The sequence below is a fragment of the Podarcis liolepis genome, assembly GCF_965112155.1.
Source record: "Podarcis liolepis genome assembly, chromosome: 4".
In the NCBI taxonomy this organism is placed as follows: Eukaryota; Metazoa; Chordata; class Lepidosauria; order Squamata; family Lacertidae; genus Podarcis; species Podarcis liolepis.
Genome location: NC_139558.1, coordinates 55,367,313 through 55,385,643, shown reverse-complemented (window position 1 = coordinate 55,385,643; position 18,331 = coordinate 55,367,313). Strand labels below are relative to the sequence as shown.

General features: G+C 41.5%; 1 protein-coding gene across 2 annotated transcripts in view; it reads right to left on the bottom strand.

The window, feature by feature from the left end:
- SCAF4 (SR-related CTD associated factor 4) overlaps positions 1–18,077 on the bottom strand; it is a 46,760-nt gene extending 28,683 nt beyond the window's left edge. The window contains exons 1-4 of one of the 2 annotated variants that reach the window (XM_083500332.1): positions 17,788–18,077; positions 2,641–2,724; positions 2,194–2,238; positions 778–939 (exon numbers count right to left, since the gene is read on the bottom strand). In XM_083500332.1, coding sequence (XP_083356458.1) covers positions 778–939; positions 2,194–2,238; positions 2,641–2,724; positions 17,788–17,817 — 321 coding nt within the window. In that variant the 5' untranslated portion in view covers positions 17,818–18,077. The remainder of the gene's footprint in view (positions 1–777; positions 940–2,193; positions 2,239–2,640; positions 2,725–17,787) is intronic. The other variant, XM_083500331.1, reaches the window with a different exon arrangement.
- Positions 18,078–18,331: the final 254 nt, after the last annotated feature.

Below are 18,331 nucleotides of genomic sequence, written 5' to 3'. Positions count from 1 at the left end.
ACTTTGTTTCCTATCACCTAAACAAATGTGAGACATCCGAGTTCAGATATCTTCTGTTCAGGGAGACAAAACAAGGTGCATGAAACCAATCAATCTCACAATGCACAAAGATGAGAGCACAAAAATGCCATCTGAACAAGGCCCTAGTCCTTGCATGCACACACACAAAAAAAGAGATTAGTACAGTACAAAACTTTTATACTTTGTTTCCTATGCTTTGTAACATTTTGTGACTTCTCCAGGAAATGACTGTGGACATGAGCAAGAGTGAGAAGGAATGGAGAGATCAAATCCCATACAATATTTTTCATGACACACTTTATGGACCTCCGAACTTAGTAAATGATGGCTACTTTATTCTATTCTAGACGTGGGAATCAGTTTTGTCAGCATAATACATACAAGCAGCAGGAACCCAAGCCTGTTCTAAGTCACCAGCCACATCTAGTTTGTGTTGCAGCTTTACTATCAAATAGAATAAAATCCAGCTCACATGGCTTTCTACACAGAAGAGAAAAGTTCCTCCATAAGAGCTTTTAGTCATGAAGTGGTGAGGAAGAAGGGCCTCAAAAATTTAAAAGCCAACTAGAAAAGAAACATTCAACATCAAGGCCTCATTCAGAAATAGTATCCAACAACAATGTGTATTTGGACAGGGTAGACCAAATATAGTAGGATCAGAAGATATTCATTTCTCTCTCTCTCTCTCTCTCTCTCACACACACACACACACACACACACACCCAAGTCAAAATGCTACAAGAAGTTGAGTTATACCTTGTCTTCTGTTGGACAGAGATATAAATACTGGAATGTGGCTGTTATATTTTTACAGAATCTTGGCCCAAAAACATCCTTATCGGTTCCAAATTGATGACGAGACTGACGAACAATAGAGTCAATAACATACAATCCAGGAACTTTGTATTCTGGTTTACACTAAAGAGAGAGACAGACAGAAAGTCATATAAGTAATATACATTTTATAAATCCTAACAGTAAGCTCTGTATGATCATATTAGCATGAAGTTAAAAGTCCAGAAAGCGGGGGAAAGGAAAACAAACTAGCAGGTGCCATACAACACTATAGACATTCCACTATATTTCCTGGAATTTGAACGTAAGTGCTATTCACTTTTTAAACACTGATCTCAGAAATCCAGTCACATATCAGGCAAGATATGCACTTTAAAAATATGCCTATGAATATACATTAATTTGACTCAGTGATGGTTATTTTTTATAATGATGTCATAACTACAATGTTTGAATGTACATCACCAAATGTTTTTAAATGACTTGGCAGTTCAAAAAGACTCTCACCAAAATAAATAATCAATGTACAATAGAAGAAGCAGACTAAGCCTGCCCCAACATGCCCTGCCTTCGTATTAGTTGCATGTTACCTAGATCACAGGCAGAATTGACACAGCTAAGGTCAAGTATAGAGGCCCTATGTCCCAAAAACTCAGTAACATCAAAGTTTTCTGGCATCTAGAGATGCAAGAAGGGGAGATCCATACACAAGCTTTGCAATTCGTTTTCCAGCTCCCAATCTAGGCAGGCTAAACTTCCTCATCTCCTCTTATGCCTTGTGTGCTTACTTCTTCTTGCAGGTGTGTTGTGTATTAGTTTAGTGGTGGTTAGAATTAGCTAATTCTCCCAAACAAACAAACAAACAAACAAACCCAAACAGCAAAGTTGCAACCTGTGCACATTTAACTTGCATGATCAAAACTTTACATGCTTGGCGGCCAGCCAGCTGGTATCACACAAGTTAAAGCACAGAAGGCAGAGAGTCTTGCTTGCTAGGCTCTGGGAAGATCTCACTCTGGGAAGCTCCTGCAAGATCTTGCCTTGTTTGGGGGGGGGGGGTGGAAGGCCCATGCTTCCAAAAAGTACGAATGATCACACGGGAGTGGTTTTGTGATTTTTCCAACTACACAATTTTGGCTTTACCTACAATCCCCCAGAACAAATCCCCATGTAATATGCTATCTTTCTGCACAGTTATGGAGCTATTACCATTGCCATAATTAATATATGCAGTTGCTGAGTGATTTCCCATAGAACTGCTAGATGCACATATTTTGATTGTGTCTGCTCTAAAAAAAACAAACCATTTTTTTTGGGGGGGGAGAATGTAAATTGCTGAATCATCTGTATATACAAGTTAATAAATATTTCATTTACCTTTTTTATAAACTTCTCTACAATCTGGACTACGTGTTTGTAAAGCTGAAAGAGAATCAAAGAACATTTGAAATGTTTGATTTCATATGTTTAAGAAATGTGAATTTGTTTACCTTAAACATTAGCATATAAACTCATATCAAACTAAGCAGAAGGAAATATATCATAGGTCATTTTATTAAACTAGTCCCAACCTGCATTTATAACTATCTCAAAATCATCTCAAAGGAGTGTTTGAAATGGAGTTATTTTTAAAAATTATTTTGACAGTGATAAAAGTATACATTAAAAGCATTATAATTAAAATTATTCAGTATCTGTAAAATATTAGTAAGTGAGAATGACTCTCAGTCCATGTGATCTTTGAAAAAACACAGAACATGCTACAAATGTTCAAACCTTTTAAAATTTTGTACAAAATAAAATAAATACTCTTTACTATCTCACCTTAATAGCTTTGATGGCAGCTTTAGTAATAAGAATCATCTTTGCACGAGAAATAGGAGGTTTCATCTCCATCAATGAGAAGAGCTAACATGGTGGGATGGAGAGAAGAAGAGAAACCAAAAATCGTAAAACACAAGTAACTGAAATGCAACTTTGTTACTACACACCTTTTGATGAACTTTTTCCATCACAGTTAAATGCTAAATAGCTCCAGAACTAAAAACTAATTACCATAGTTCAAATAACAGTGCAAGTTGTAAAGCTATTTCTGAAATTATGTCACACTTAGAAAGTGGCATATGTTCCAAACTGCACCCATAAAATGTTATAAAAATGGCTGATCAGACTATTCTGTGCTCTTCATATGAAGCTGAAACCTGTATCTCAGGCAATTCTCCAGACTTTTGTAGTCAAAATGCACTCTAGTCTCTGCCACCACTCTGGGGACTGCAGGTGTACGCCCGTTGTCCATTGTGTTCCTCATCCATCTGCCTTCAAAGAAGCAATGACAGGGAGCATGTTTCCCCTACCCTGCCAAAAAGGACACACTGCTCCAACTCCCTGTTCACCTGGGACTGCAGAGCTGAAAAGAAGCACCTTCTGGCATTTACCAGCAGACAGGGGACAAAGGGCTGATGGGTTGTGAAGGGTTTTTATGTTTTTGTATGAATGTTTTATTTTAATATACTAGAATCTGCTTTGAGGATCATTCAATTGAAAGAGCAGGATAGAAATCTTATAAATAATGAATTAATAAAACAACAGGAACTCACATGAGAGGGTGCAGGAGTCCCAAAATATATATTTTTGGGGGGGAATTAAGGAGGCAATCTCCACCCTCACCCCACCCAAAAAAAGGAAACACAGCTCACTGAGGACTGAACATGCTCAGTTGCCACAGAATGCTGAGGGGGAGCAGCTGGAAGTCTGAACAAAAGCACTAGGCACTGCAATGTTTTGTCCCAAAGGTTCCCTCAAATAATCAAGTGCCTATCAGTTTGGAGGTGAAATGGGACCAACCAAAAACAAGATATAGGTTTCTACATATTCTGGGGACTCCCTAGGAACACAGAAGTATTTAGGTTTGTAAACTAAACTAACAATAAAAAGAATTCAAAACCCAGAAAACAGGCTGCCAATGGTTTCTGAGCTTCCAAGACATCCAGAATGCCAAGATGGCAGGTGAGGAAGAGAGAAAGAAGTGTCAATTGGCCGGCTCAAGTTCCTAAGAGCTTTGTCTCCTGGGAGTGGGGAAACTAGGGTTGCAGAGCTTGTATATGCCATGAGGTTATAAAAAACCTCCCTTCCCTCCACTATGTAGGGATGTTTTGTAACTTTCGTAATATATAATGCCGCAATATATAATGGAAGCAGGCATTTAGGAAAAAATGAAGACAGTAATGATGCTAGTTTCCAGACATGCTGCTGTATATCCTCTTGGGGAAAAGAGGCCAGCTAACAAGAAAACAATATCAGAAAGGAAGAGATTCAACAGAAAGAGAGGCACCAAATTTCAGCAGAACAGTTAGAAGCAAGACTAAGATTTAGACAAATCCCCAGTTATAACTTGCCAGTCTAAATCCATAATAAATATTGATACAAGATCCTCATACACTGTAAATAATTAAAAAGCTACCACACATTGTTAGACAAAAGTTTACTTTAATAGCTTTTTATTTTTATTTTTTTAATAGATATTTATTGAAGTTTCAGAAATTATATACAAAAGAAAAACAAACAAAACACAGACAAAAAAGAACAAGTATAATTTCAATCCCTTATTTTCTTATACCTTACTTCGCTACTTTAATAGCTTTTTATTCATTCACAGTAGCACACTTGAATCAAAATAGCCTCAATAAATTGTGTCCTTAAGTTTGTCCTCTAAAACTGCCTAAGGATTAACTCAACCAAAGCTCTCATTTATACATTTATTGTTAAAGTCTACAGCTCCCCCCTCTTTTTGTAATATCATGTTGGTATTTAGAGGCTAGAAGAACAGTATTCAATGGTTTTACATTAATATACAAATGCCAAAGTAAAAAAGCCATGCTGTTAAAAGACATCCACCTTCAGCTAAGTAAGAGATTAGTAGAGGCAACTCTCATTTTGTGTGCATCACTGCAAACCCAGAAGTAGCAGGAAAAGGGGGCATAATGGGGCAGGGTGGCCGGAATGGGGCAGGTTTTTGTGTACTCCGCCAACATGCACAATGACTTGGAACTGAACTCCCATGCAAAACAGGTGTTGCCTGTGCTACCTATGTTTGTGTCCAAAACCAGTCCACCATCACATAACGGCTGTCAGTGCAAGTACTTCACTCCTAAACCAAGTTTAAAAAATCAACATTCCTAATAGCAAACTCAGGTTGCTTAGTACCAACAAAACAAGAGCCAAAACAGGACCACTGAGAAACTAGAGGTTTCTCAGCAAACTGAGGTAAAACCCAATGATCACAGAAGTACATTTTGCGCAACGGGGGAACCAGAGAACAAAAAGAAAGGGTATATCCTTGGCTTTCTAGACTATCAAACCACTGCTGAAAGAATAAAGCCAGGATAAGATCACATACTTGTATAAAAATTAAGAACCTTACCATTTTAGGATCAGATTAAACATTAAAAGGGCCACGTGGCTGCTTGCTGAGAGCTACATCCCCACTTTTCCCCAGTAGCATCCTGTAGATGAAGATGCATGGCATCATCATGCTCATATTTCCTGCCCCACTCTACTAGAAGTCACACATCTTCAGCAGTATACAGTGGTACCTCGCAAGACGAAAAACGCGCAAGACGAAAGAGTTTTCCATTTTTTGAGTCGTTCCGCAAGACGAATTTCCCTATGGGCTTGCTTCACAAGACGAAACGTCTTGCGAGTTTGTTTCCTTTTTCTTAAAGCCGCTAAGCCGCTAATAGCCGTGCTTCACAAGACGAAAAAACCGCAAGACGAAGAGACTCGCGGAACGGATTAATTTAGTCTTGCGAGGCACCACTGTACAGGCAACCAGTACAATTCTTGTAAAACCCGTGTTATACAGTTACAATGGTACACTGCTCAGCACTCTGAAGGCTGAATTCTGCATTAATTGCAGCTTCCAAAGTTGCAGCTTCTTCAAAAATAGCAGCATATACAGAACATAATACAAACAAAAGATTACTAATGCATAAGGTAAAGGTAAAGGTACCCCTGCCCATCAGGACCAGTCGTGTCCAACTCTAGCGTTGCGCGCTCATCTCGCTCAAGAGGCCGGGAGCCAGAGCTGTCCGAAGACACTTCCGGGTCACGTGGCCAGCGTGACTAAGCTGCATCTGGCGAGCCAGCACCAGCGCAGCACACGGAAACGCCGTTTACCTTTCCACTAGAAAGCGACGTGCTTTCGAACTGCTAGGTAGACAGGAGCTGGGACCGAACGACGGGAGCTCACCCCGCCGCGGGGATTCAAACCGCCGACCTTTCGATCGGCAGGTCCTAGGCTCTGTGGTTTAACCCACAGCGCCCCCCGCGCCCCCTTACTAATGCATAGGTTAACATAAGAACACAAGAGCCTGCAGATCCAGGCCAATGCCCATGTAGTCCAGTATCCTGTTCTCACAGCGACCACCCAGATTCCTATGGAAAGCCAAAAAGCAGAACCTGAATGCAGCAGTGATCTCTTCACTTGCAATTCCCAGCAACTGGCATTCAAGGTCATACTGCTTTCAACAGCGTATGTAAGTTACTGTGGCCAGGCTAGCTCAGTCCATAAACAGCAGGACCTGACAAAGCAGCTATAGCTGGAAAAAGGCACCACGTGCCACCAATGCCACCCAGCATCAAGTGCCAATGCTGGAACCAGGAGTACCTCAAACTATGAACCTACTCCTTCAAGGCGACTGCAATCCAATCTATAACAGGTTGTCCATCTACTTCCCAGACACATGAGCTGCCTACACACACATACACCCTCCATCTCAGGATTCAGTCTCAGTTTAAAATTACTCACTTTTATTAACATCCCAGAATAATCTACAGGAGTCAAAATCACTATATAAGCTTATAAAACCCCAGTATATACATAACTTTAAAAAACCTTTGTTTTCCAGTTATAACATTCAGTTACCCAGCAAAACTTAGTTGTTTTAATCATTGGTAAGATTTTGCACAAAATTTACAAATTTGGATTGGGGGCTCTTTGTGGCCTCAATTTCATCTACAAAATATATGCAAACCATCAGCAACGTCACTCTGAACAAGAGGCCAGATTTAAGGGTAATGATCAAATATCTTCCTTCAAAAGAACCAATAAAGCCCTCAGAAAGCCCCCAATTACCTGTGTGAGAGAATGTGGAACCTGTGTGTGTCCTGTAGCTTATGTTTACCAAAATCCTTCCCATGTTTCATGCCATATGATAATGTTGCAGTAACAAACAATTAGTCCTATTCAGAGCAAGGCATCCAATGAGGCAATATGTACCCAAGCATGGCATAAAATTCTGGTTATGATTCCACCAGAAACTAACAACTCATTTACAGGGTTCTGCATGGAATAAAAGTGAGACTTTTTTCACCCTCATGCCATTACCAAAGGAATTAGCAATGAAAAGCTTAGGTCTGACTGGTACACTGAAAACCAGAACACTCTCTCCCCCCACCCCGCAGTTCTTTCTTACTGAGAATTGTCAGCATCAGCAGTTTTAATGTCTGTTAAAGGACCGTGATTCTCCTTCCTTCAATGCATATTGAGCAATTTCAGACCAGAATGCCAAGCCTGAGATTGTTCTTTATTATAATAAAACTAAAGGTGACATAAGATGGTTTTCATACCCTTCCATGATCCAACTGTAGCCAAAGGTGGGTTTGTTTTCCCAAATACTTTACAGTATATGTTTAAATGCACGTTTTGGGAAAGCTGAACAAACCACAATGGTGTGAACATCCCAAAAGATGTTTCTTCTCAGTAGGCCTTACCCCAAGGTCAATACCAACTTTGGGATGTGTCTAGAAACATGGTCAGCTTACCTGGAACATCAAGACAGGCAGCCTCAGAAACGGAAGGCCTGCTTTCCATTGCTAGCATCTACAGAGAAATGTGTCATCTCTGGAGTGAATGCAATGACAGAAAATCAGAGCCACGCTGTTTTATGCAATGTTTTTCTGTCCTACACATGCCATTGCAAAACGTGACGGTGCATATATTGCTCAAGCAGTATGTACTATGACTGCCAGTTCTATAAAATGTTTTTGTTATTACATGTAATTTGTAATTACTTATTATTGCACTGCTATGGTGATACATCATTTTCGTTTAGTCATGTCCAACTCTTCATGACCCCATGGACCAGAGCACGCCAGGCACTCCTGTCTTCCACTGCCTCCCACAGTTTGATCAAACTCATGTTCGTAGCTTCAAGAACACTGTCCAACCATCTCGTCCTCTGTCATCCCCTTCTCCTTGTGCCCTCCATCTTTCCCAACATCAGGGTCTTTTCCAGGGAGTCTTCTCTTCTTATGAAGTGGCCAAAGTATTGGAGCCTCAGCTTCACGATCTCTCCTTCCAGTGAGCACTCAGGGCTGATTTCCTTAAGAATGGATAGGTTTGATCTTCTTGCAGTCCATGGGACTCTCAAGAGTCTCCTCCAGCACCATAATTCAAAAGCATCAATTCTTCGGCGATCAGCCTTCTTTATGGTATGCATACGATGGTACAATACTGAAGTTCTTAAAACTGTGGGGTTACTTAGTTCCAACATACTGTCAGGTTTTGTATCTTTAATTGTAGGGTATCCTTCACCTTGATAACTTATGTGCACCTTTTTTACTTGAAAATGGTGCCATGCTTAATAACTTCTACCAGGTTTATTTGCATCACTTCCTAGATGTACATTTAATCTCAAACCCAGATTGAAAGTCAGTATTTCTATCAACTGAGGGTTAATCATCTGCATTCCCTACTAAACAAATTAATGAAGATAAAAACCACACTGCCAGTACATATTCAAGTGCAACAGCAATACTGAGTTAGTTTTCACTGCTCTGACTTCCACACATTTTTAGAAAATACTCCTAATCAAAGCTAAACGGATTAACAACATTCCCCAAGTGTCTGTTATGGTATCAAAAGTATGTTCCTCCAGGTACTGCTAGTGAGACTAATACTTTTAAGATAGACTTCCATTTTCTCCTGCTGTTGCTCTACTGACAGTGAAATCTTGCATTGTAATAGCAAGCTTTCAAGATTAAGAAAACTGCTATATTCAGATGAGTGGAAGATGAGGGAAATGGAAGAAATCTCTCTCCTACACAATGCTAAGGTGGCATGAAGGAAATCTTTTTCTCCTCCCACCCTATACCACTAGGAATGAGAAGAGTGAGTCACTGAGGATCAAAGTACAGTATGAGATGCAGAATCTAGGGTCATCCAGTGAAGCTGAGAGATTCAGAACAGAAAAAAGGAAGTATTTCTTTGCACGGCAGATACATAATTTGTGGAATTCACTACCAGAAGGTGTAGTGATAGCCACCAACTTGGATAGCTTTAAAATGAAATTAGATAAATTTATAGAGGATAAGGCTACGAATGGCTACTTGTAGTGATGACTATTGCCTCCAGTCTTGGAGGTAGCATTTATATTAATATCAGTTGCTGGGGAACATGAGTGGAATAATGTTATTGCACTTGTGCCCTAATTGTTGACTTTCCATAGGATTCTGCTTGTCCATTGTAGAAACAGAATGATGGTTTAGACTGATACAACAGGGCTCTTACGTTCTTTCGAGGGCAAGCATCTGAGTCAGGGATTATTTGATCTGAGTGGAAGAAGCAGCTGCAGAAAAAGAATTGTCTGGAGAGTACATTTAGGATCTATTCAAACTTCCTTGTTGTAGAAAAAAGCCCTCTGGTCTGTGAGCTGAGGAAATGTGATCACAGCTGGGGAAGCTTGCTTCTCAACTGTAGGAAAAAGGATATGTGAGGATTGAAGCTCCTTCCACTTCCTGGTTCAGCCCTGGGTGTCCTATCTTCACAAATCCAAAAGTGATACAAGATGGAGTAATGTTTCGAAGGTAATAACATGATTTTTAAGGAAATATAGATTTGAAAGGAATCCCTGCTCTTTGAATACTAAATATGAAAGGACAGTTGCAGTAGTTCAGTTTGGGGCATGCATGGAATAGATTTAGTAATGGAGTATCTGGCAACCTTGAGTTTTCAGCTATATGATCATGAACAGCATACTGGTAGTATGGGCAGGGCTTGCATTGTCCAACAAGGATTTACAGAAAAAATAATTCCCACTTCTGGTGGCAATACTTTCTTTTTGAAGAAGAGACTTGGAAGTTTATATCCAGCCACGTAAATTCCACTGGTGCACACCACTCTAGCCTCATAGCCAAAGTAGAAGAAAATTGCTCATTTTTAGAGCTTCTAGGGTATGTGGTTTTTTTACAGTGTGGAACAACCTATAGCAACAACCAGATTAGACTGGCATCATGGACATCAGAGAAGACACGTGTGTTAAGCTGACTGTGAAGGAAATTAAACAACACACATTTTAGCACCAATTTTCTGCCTAGCTCCTTCTGCCTGAATCCATGCCTTACTCCGTTTTGTATCTTTTTGCACACTTATGATTACTTCATTAGGACATTTTTGATGTGCTCATACACAGAACTACAAGTCATTTATTTGTTCCATTCCATTTAAGGAACACACAAGATAGTTTACAACAGAGGTGGCCAACTTCCAAGAGACTGAGATCTACTCACAGAATTAAAAACTGGCAGTGATCTACCCTAGATGTTGAGCTTTTGGGGGGGAGGGAGAAAGCCCCGTATATAGGGGGTTCAGGATGCATAAGTTGCTTAGCTTTGGGAGGAGGGCACAAGGTTTTTACATTATTTTGCAGTCAAAGAGAAACAGAAACTCACCAAAGGATCGCTGGGGGGAAAACAGCCTCGGTTTGTAAACTCCGTCTTCCGTTCTCCAACAATGGAGTGCGGGGCTGGAATGGGGCCAGCGATCGACTGCAATCAACCAAAACCTCGCAGGGATCGACCAGTAGATCACGAATGACCTGTTGGACATCCCTGCTTTACAGTATTTCAATTAAAACAGCAAAAATTGTACTAAAAAATGAGACTACCTCCTCTTCCGTATATTATTGAGGGAAGCAAGACTCCAAACACCCTACAGAACCTTTAACTACCATAATGCACTCTATGTGGAGCTACCTTTTAAGAGTTTGGAAACTCCAACTGGTGCATGGGTACTGACAATGACAGTGTCCCTGGGTCATTTAGCACCTCTCTTGAAACAATTGCACCTATTTGTTACATAGTCTAACTGATGATGAATTTTGACATATAAAGCCCTAAACACTTTTTAACAGCATTGAGCTTTTTGAGGTGTGGTTTTTTAAATTAATCAATGTGTATAAATTTTATGATTTCAAACCAGCTTAGGGCTCAACTACCTGAAAGAACACCTCTCCTGCCCAATTATATTCTGTTCTGGATCTGAGATCACCAGACACACAGTTTTATGTTGCTGTATCACCAGTGGAAGTTTGGTTGGCTGGAAACCAGAACAGGGCTTTCTCTGCAGTGGCATCCTGGTTCTTGAATGCTCTCTTGCCTGAATTCAGGCAGGCTCCTACACTGAGCTGTTTTCAGTGACAGTTTAAAACATTTCTGTTCTTCCAAACCTTTGAACAACAGCAGTGAGCTTTTATTTTTGTTTTCAGATACTAGAAATACTGTGGGTTGTTTTTTTTTTTACTATTTATGCTTAAAGGTTTTTTATTCATTTACTGTTGTGGTTATCTACTGAATTTTTTACACAGAGTACATATTCTGTAACATTAGGGTAAGGGTTTAGATATAGGTTTTTTATCTATCTTTCTATAAAAATACTAATCTAGGAATATTGGCATAATCAGAGCTAAGCTATGTTCAGAAGTCCCTGGTTAAACTGTCACCTGTCCTGTGCCATAATATTCCCATTCACCCTGAGTACCCTCCCCCCCCTTATAGTTTTAAAGGGTTACATAAAGCAAGACATATATAGTATTTCGAACAGTCAAAATTAGTATACTAAGAGAAGATCCACACTATATTTTAAAGTCCATGCAACACACATGACTTCCTCCAAAGAATTTTGGGAATTGTAGTTTTGCCCTACAAAACTAGCTAGAATTTCTATCACCCTTAAGAAACTACAGCTCCCAGCATCCCGCGGAGAGTCATGTGCTTTAAATGTGCATTGGATGTGCTTTAAATGTATTATGCAGATCTGCACGAACACATAAGTATTAGTATTGGTTCAGCATTCTGTATTCAAGCAGAAACAACCAGATACTTCTAAACTATCAGGCAGGGCTTAAAAGCTACAGCCTTAACCCACTGCTCACCTCCCCAGCAACTGGTGTTTAAAACCACCCTGCCCATAAATGTGGACCTGTCATTTATTTATTATAGCAAATATTGTTGACAGACCAGTCCTCCATAAATTTCTCCAATGCCCTTTTAAACCATCCAAGTTGCGGGCCATTTCAACTTTTGATAGCAGCGAATTTAATACTTTAATAAAATGTTGTGTGAAAATGCACTTCCTTTTGTCTGTTCAAAATCTACTGTCAATCACTTTTACAGCTCAAACTCGAGTTCTATTATTATGAGGGGGTAAAGTTTCTATTTGTTCTCACCAAAGTATTACTGATGTTTCAAAAAACAAAGCACCTGACATATTTAAAATAAAAAAATTCCTTCCAGTAGCACCTTAAAGACCAACTAAGTTAGTTCTTGGTATGAGCTTTCGTGTGCATGCACACTTCTTCAGATACACTGAAGATGTGTATCTGAAGAAGTGTGCATGCACACGAAAGCTCATACCAAGAACTAACTTAGTTGGTCTTTAAGGTGCTACTGGAAGGAATTTTTTTATTTTGACTATGGCAGACCAACACGGCTACCTATCTACTACTGACATATTTAGTAAGCCCTAAGAGATGGGAAATCATCAATATTCAACAAAGGTTTTCACTTCCTACAGAACACAGGGCACAGTTCTGAAAACAGAAGACTGTTCAAGACATGATGACAAGCTAGAGGACATTTAGGTATGAAAATGGTTGAAGTTCTTGTTATTTATTTATTTATTTCCTGTCCTTCACCCTAAGGTCAGATCACATTAAAACACAGTATTAAAAACAGCTTAAAACAACTTACAATAACAATAATAAAGTGTGTCCTAAAATATACAACTCATGTCCAAAGCCAGGATAGAGGTGGCTCTTTAGCATTCATTCTCCAGAAGCTGTATAATGAAGGTAACAGACACACCGCTATGGGGAGAGTTCCACAGCTTCCAGGCCGCCACCATCACCCTGCTGATCTCAGCACCTAAGAGGGTCTGCAAGGAAGGAGGCAATCTTTCAGGTATTTGGGGCCAGAGTCATTTAGTGCTTTAAACACTAATGTGAGTGCCTTGAATTAGGCCCAGAAATGAACTGGCAACAAGTGCAGTTGGCTTAAATCAGGGGTTATACGAGATCTAAATGGACCCCAACCAGTAATCTAGCTGTTGCATTTTGGGCCAACTGAAGCTTTGTGGTCAGCTTCAAGAGCAGTCCCATGCAGAGCTCATTGCAAGAATCCAATCAGGAAGTTACTAAAGCATGAAGTACAGTGGCCAAGTCATCTGTGTCCAAAAAGGATCGTAGCTGGCAAACCAGCTGAAGTTGAAAACAGGCATTCCTAATCTCCAATATTCCCTGTCTCCAATGTTGAATCCAGGAGCACTCCAGAACTGTTAAATCTGTTCCTTCCAGGGGAAGCCACTTCCCCACCTCTTAGACAAAAGAACCTGGGGCACGTAACACCTTACTGTGTTCAGGATTCAGTCTCAGTTTAATAGCCCATGTCCAACCCATTACTGCCTCCAAGCATTGGTCTAACACCTCAGCCACCTCTCCTGATTCAGATGAAACAGAGAGCTAGCGTTAAATAGAGCTAAAAAAACAAATCCTAACAAACAGAATGACAGATCTTCATTCTAGGGAAAATAAGATGGAAGGCAAGTGTAAATAGGCTGCTATCAGCTTCCAAATATTAAAAATGATAAAACTATTGTTTTTTTAATTGCATAAGGAAAGAAACAGAAAACGTTTTAAATATTTATTTGTATTTTATTTATTAAATGTGTATACCACCCTTCATCTGAAGATCTCAGGATAGTTCACAGAATAAAACCACAAAGTACATAATAAAAACAAGAACAAAACAAACCAGTACCCCCACAAACACAATATAGCAAATATAGGAAGAGGTTGCAATTAGGAAATAGGTTTTGCCTTCCCCACCTTGCAATACCACAAGTGCTACACCATTTGCGTTAATTTATTTAACAACCAATTGCCAACCATATCCTAACTATATTTATCCCCAGCACAAAAATGTTATCTATGGTATTAACAAAAAGCGCTATATATAATACAACAGATATTACAGCACCTTATATTAACTGCTGTCAGCAGGAAGTATCCAAAACCAGTACCTTCAGATATCACCACTGGAATACCCACTGTTCTGTTACTATTGTGTGTTAGATACGAGCATCCCCAGAAGCATCCAGATTTCAAGTAAACTATCACCTAATTCTATTTCTGTTACCCCAAGAGCAGGGGTAGGCAACCTAAGGCCCATGGGCCGGATGTGGCCCAATTGCCTTCTCAATCTGGTCTGCGGACAGTCCGGGAATCAGCGTGTTTTTACAGGAGTAGAATGTGTCCTTTTATTTAAAATGCATCTCTGGGTTATTTGTGGGGCATAGGAATTTGTGTTCATTTCCCCCCCCCCAAAAAAATAGCCCGGCTCACCACATGGTCTGAGGGACAGTGGGCTGGCCCACGACTGGAAAAGGTTGCTGACCCCTGCCCAAGAGGAATATAGTGTCTAGATGTCCTCCAAATGTTTTAGACTACAACTTTAATCAGGCCCAGCCATCAGACCCTAACTATATTCAGGAATGATGGGAGTTGTAGGACAGCAACATCTAGAAATGAGTAGGGGTTCAAGCACTTCAATCACCGGGTGTTCTCCAACTTTAGAATCCCACAATATGTAAATAAATTTCACTTTGTGGAAAAGAGAACACAAATCCACAACAGATGCTAGAATATGTATGTAATCTGAATTATTTGAAATTTTAAGCCCATTACTGCTCCATTTTATTTTCAATTTATACCTTATTTCTCAGGGTTTATGACAACACTTTATGACAACACAAAATATGTGATTATGGCATCTGGGCCACAGTCAGACCTAAAATGTAAACAAGCTATAAAAATGTTCAAAAAGTGAAAATCTGCACAGAAGAGCTTTTTCTTTTTCTAGTTTTGCCCCCCCAAATTAGACATTTTTGAGCTTTCCCAAGGAAACTCGGCAAAAAAAACCAGCCAACATCAGCTACCATACGTCCAGATTTCCCTGGACATTTAGACGATTTCCACCCAGACACTGCTTGCGGCTCCAATATTCTGGATACGGCAACCCTTGACAGAAAGGAGTTTTCCATAAAGTTTCTACAGTTGCAATCCAAGGTACAATTAGAATTATACTTCACTCAAACCAGTAGGATTAACTCTAAGAATAAGTTACCAAGCATCACTATTTATTCTGGACTTGGGAAACAATCATTTTACTATTTCTCTGAAAGATAAAGCCTACACAATATACGTTCAAATGTGGGCATGTAAAATGCCACGATGGCTTGCATTTTTCTTGTCTCTCTTTTTCTCCAGTGCATTTGTACTGCAATGATGCTCCACAGGTCTCATTCTTCCATTTATATCTAAACACAGAATATCAGAGCAGTACAGAGAACTCTGAAGACAGCAGCCACATACCTGTACTATGATCTCTACCAAGGTGAAGCAAAGAGGTCAGCATAGCCACTTCCTGGCTTTCTACCATAACACAATGCATGAAGATGCAGTAGCCATTCTAACACTTAGCTGAACATTTTGAGTACAGTGGTACCTCGGGTTACATACGCTTCAGGTTACATACGCTTCAGGTTACAGACTCTGCTAACCCAGAAATATTGCCTCAGGTTTAGAACTTTGCTTCAGGATGAGAACAGAAATTGTGCAGCAGCAGCAGCAGCAGCACAGCAGGAGCAGGAGGCCCCATTAGCTAAAGTGGTGCTTCAGGTTAAGAACAGTTTCAGGTTAAGAACAGACCTCTGGAACGAATTAAGTACTTAACCCGAGGTACCACTGTACTTCATCTCAGGAGCTCACATACAGTAATCTTAGAAAACACTCTGAAATAATACTTACTAACCCCAAGCAATTAAGCAACTGTTCATTCTCTTTATGGAAATCTTACGCAAACTATAATGCTTTTTCTAAAGTTGATGATGATAGCATTTATAAAGTTTTACATACAAATACTGAAAAGCATCCATTTGTTAATTGAACACATCCCATACACACCCAGCACATGCACTACAAGTTCTACTAAAGTTACCCAAAATACTTTTCATGCAACTGAGCATTTATAGGTCCGTGTTAAGACAAATTAGTAGTACTGGACAAGCCCCAGGTGGCAAACTGAACCTGCCACTTATGCATAGCTGTTTTGATATTTCGTATTGGGTTGTGTAGGACCCAAAGAAAACCAGAGGTGTGTATGGCTGTCATAATGCTGTGCTTAAATGAAGGGCAATATTATGAAGCTTAATGTACTTTTTCAGTTCTGAACATTAAGTTTCGTAACTGGATGTTTAACTGGAAGGCCATTGATATGCCCAAATATAAAAGCATTTACAGTGAGCAAACTTTACAGAGTTTTCTCTTCAAAAAGCATATACAGTATTTAAACATTAAAGTCTACTTTATGTCCATGTAAACCTGCATTTATGCACACTTTATCTGGTTATCTGCAGCAGAAATCACATTAAGTTGTAAATCTGCTGCAATCTTTATGTAGTTTAATAACACTTGTATCCATTTTCCAGAATACCATAGCAGTACACAGAAACCTTTTAGAGAAGTAGCAATGTTAGTCCGTTGAAACAGACTTTTATGAATGTCAACTGTTAATACACTAAAACACTAGCAGCAGCCATTCAGTTTCAATGCGATTCACCAGACACTTCAGCTTGGAATTCTTCTGGCATTCTGTTGTGAGAATATGCCCAATGTTACCTTTAAAAAGCAAGTTTCTGATGTTGGCTAGGAACTCTCTGCTCCTTGAGATCAATTCCCTCACTTTTCCTGCCCACCACAACCAGTCCTGAAAAGAAGGGGGAAATCTTCCGGATCTTCTATTCACACTCGCGCCATATGCACGATAATTTGAAAACTGTGTACGTTATCTAAGATATAATCAGTGGGATAGCTTTTATTCATCGCTAGATTCTGCAACGCAAGGAGTTCGCACAGTATCACAGAAACAGTTGGGATGGTAACTTTAAAAACAAAACTTTTTGATGGGTCGCGTAATAGGGCTGGAAATAACATGCCCTCGAGACGCCTAATCTCTTCGCACGTCCCGGATCTTCATCATCAAATGGCTGCAAGAAAAAGGCCAGAAACTTCCTCTTCACTCCGCCGCCACCCCGCACCGCGATCTCCTCGAAGTGCGCCCTCGCCCACAGACACACACACAGGCACAAGATACTTAGGCCCCCTTCCTCCCCACCTACAGCGAAGCGCTACCCGGCACGCACGCATTACTTCCATTCCCGGCCTCTCCCTTGGCCTACAGGGCTGACCTTAAACAGCCCGACCGGGTCTCCCCAGCAGCCGGGCCCGGGATAGAGGACCTGGGAAGTGTGGCGAAAGTTCTTAGGCCCCCTTCGAGCTTGAGGGAAGTCGCGTGCGCCGCGGAGGGGAAGGGGGCTGAGAGGAAAGCGACCCCTGAAGCCCCGCGTCACCCGGCGCAGCGCCGCCGCCCACACGCCGGGCCCAGGAGAGGCCGCCGCACACCAAAGGGCGCTGGCAACTCTTTCCCGTCGGCTGCTCCGCCTCAGACCAGGCCTGCGAACTCCGGCCTCCAGTCCCAGGCTCCAGAGCGGTATCAGCGGTCGCCAGCCGCTCCCAACCCCCCACCAACAACAGCCGGGGCCTACCCGTCCCGCGCTCCCTTGCCGGGCCCCGTCCCCACCTCTTGGTTGAAGGCGTTCACAGCCTCCATGGCTGTGGCTCGGCGGCCTCTTGCTACCGCGCGCGGAGGAGCCCCGAAGGAAGCGGCGGGACGTCGTTCTCGTCGGCCTCCCGCCTTCAGGGCCTCGGCGCTAACATGTCCGTTTGGCGGCAGCCCGCAGCGCGTCTCGTTGGCGAGGCAGCCGCGCAGACTGTCTCCCCCTCAGCGGGACGGCGGCGCCCACGCCGCGAACAGCACCCTGGGATAGCGCAGGCCTCCGGGTTGCGCGCCACCCATCGGAAGAAAGGAGAGCAGCGGACCAAACCCCCGCCCCGCCCCGGAGACGGGCATATCAACGAACAAGCGCGCGCGCGTGCGCTTGAGGAGGGCCACGTGACAGCGGTCGCCCCTTTGCCTCGTGCCCAACGCTTTCATCGCCTGTTTCCGGGCACTCCGCCCCCTCCTCCCCGACGTCGACCTCGCTTGGGAAAGGCAGCGAGTGAAAGTCTTGGGAAAGGCAGCGAGTGAATCCTCTGCGCTTTAACTGAAAAGGGTCTGGACGTTG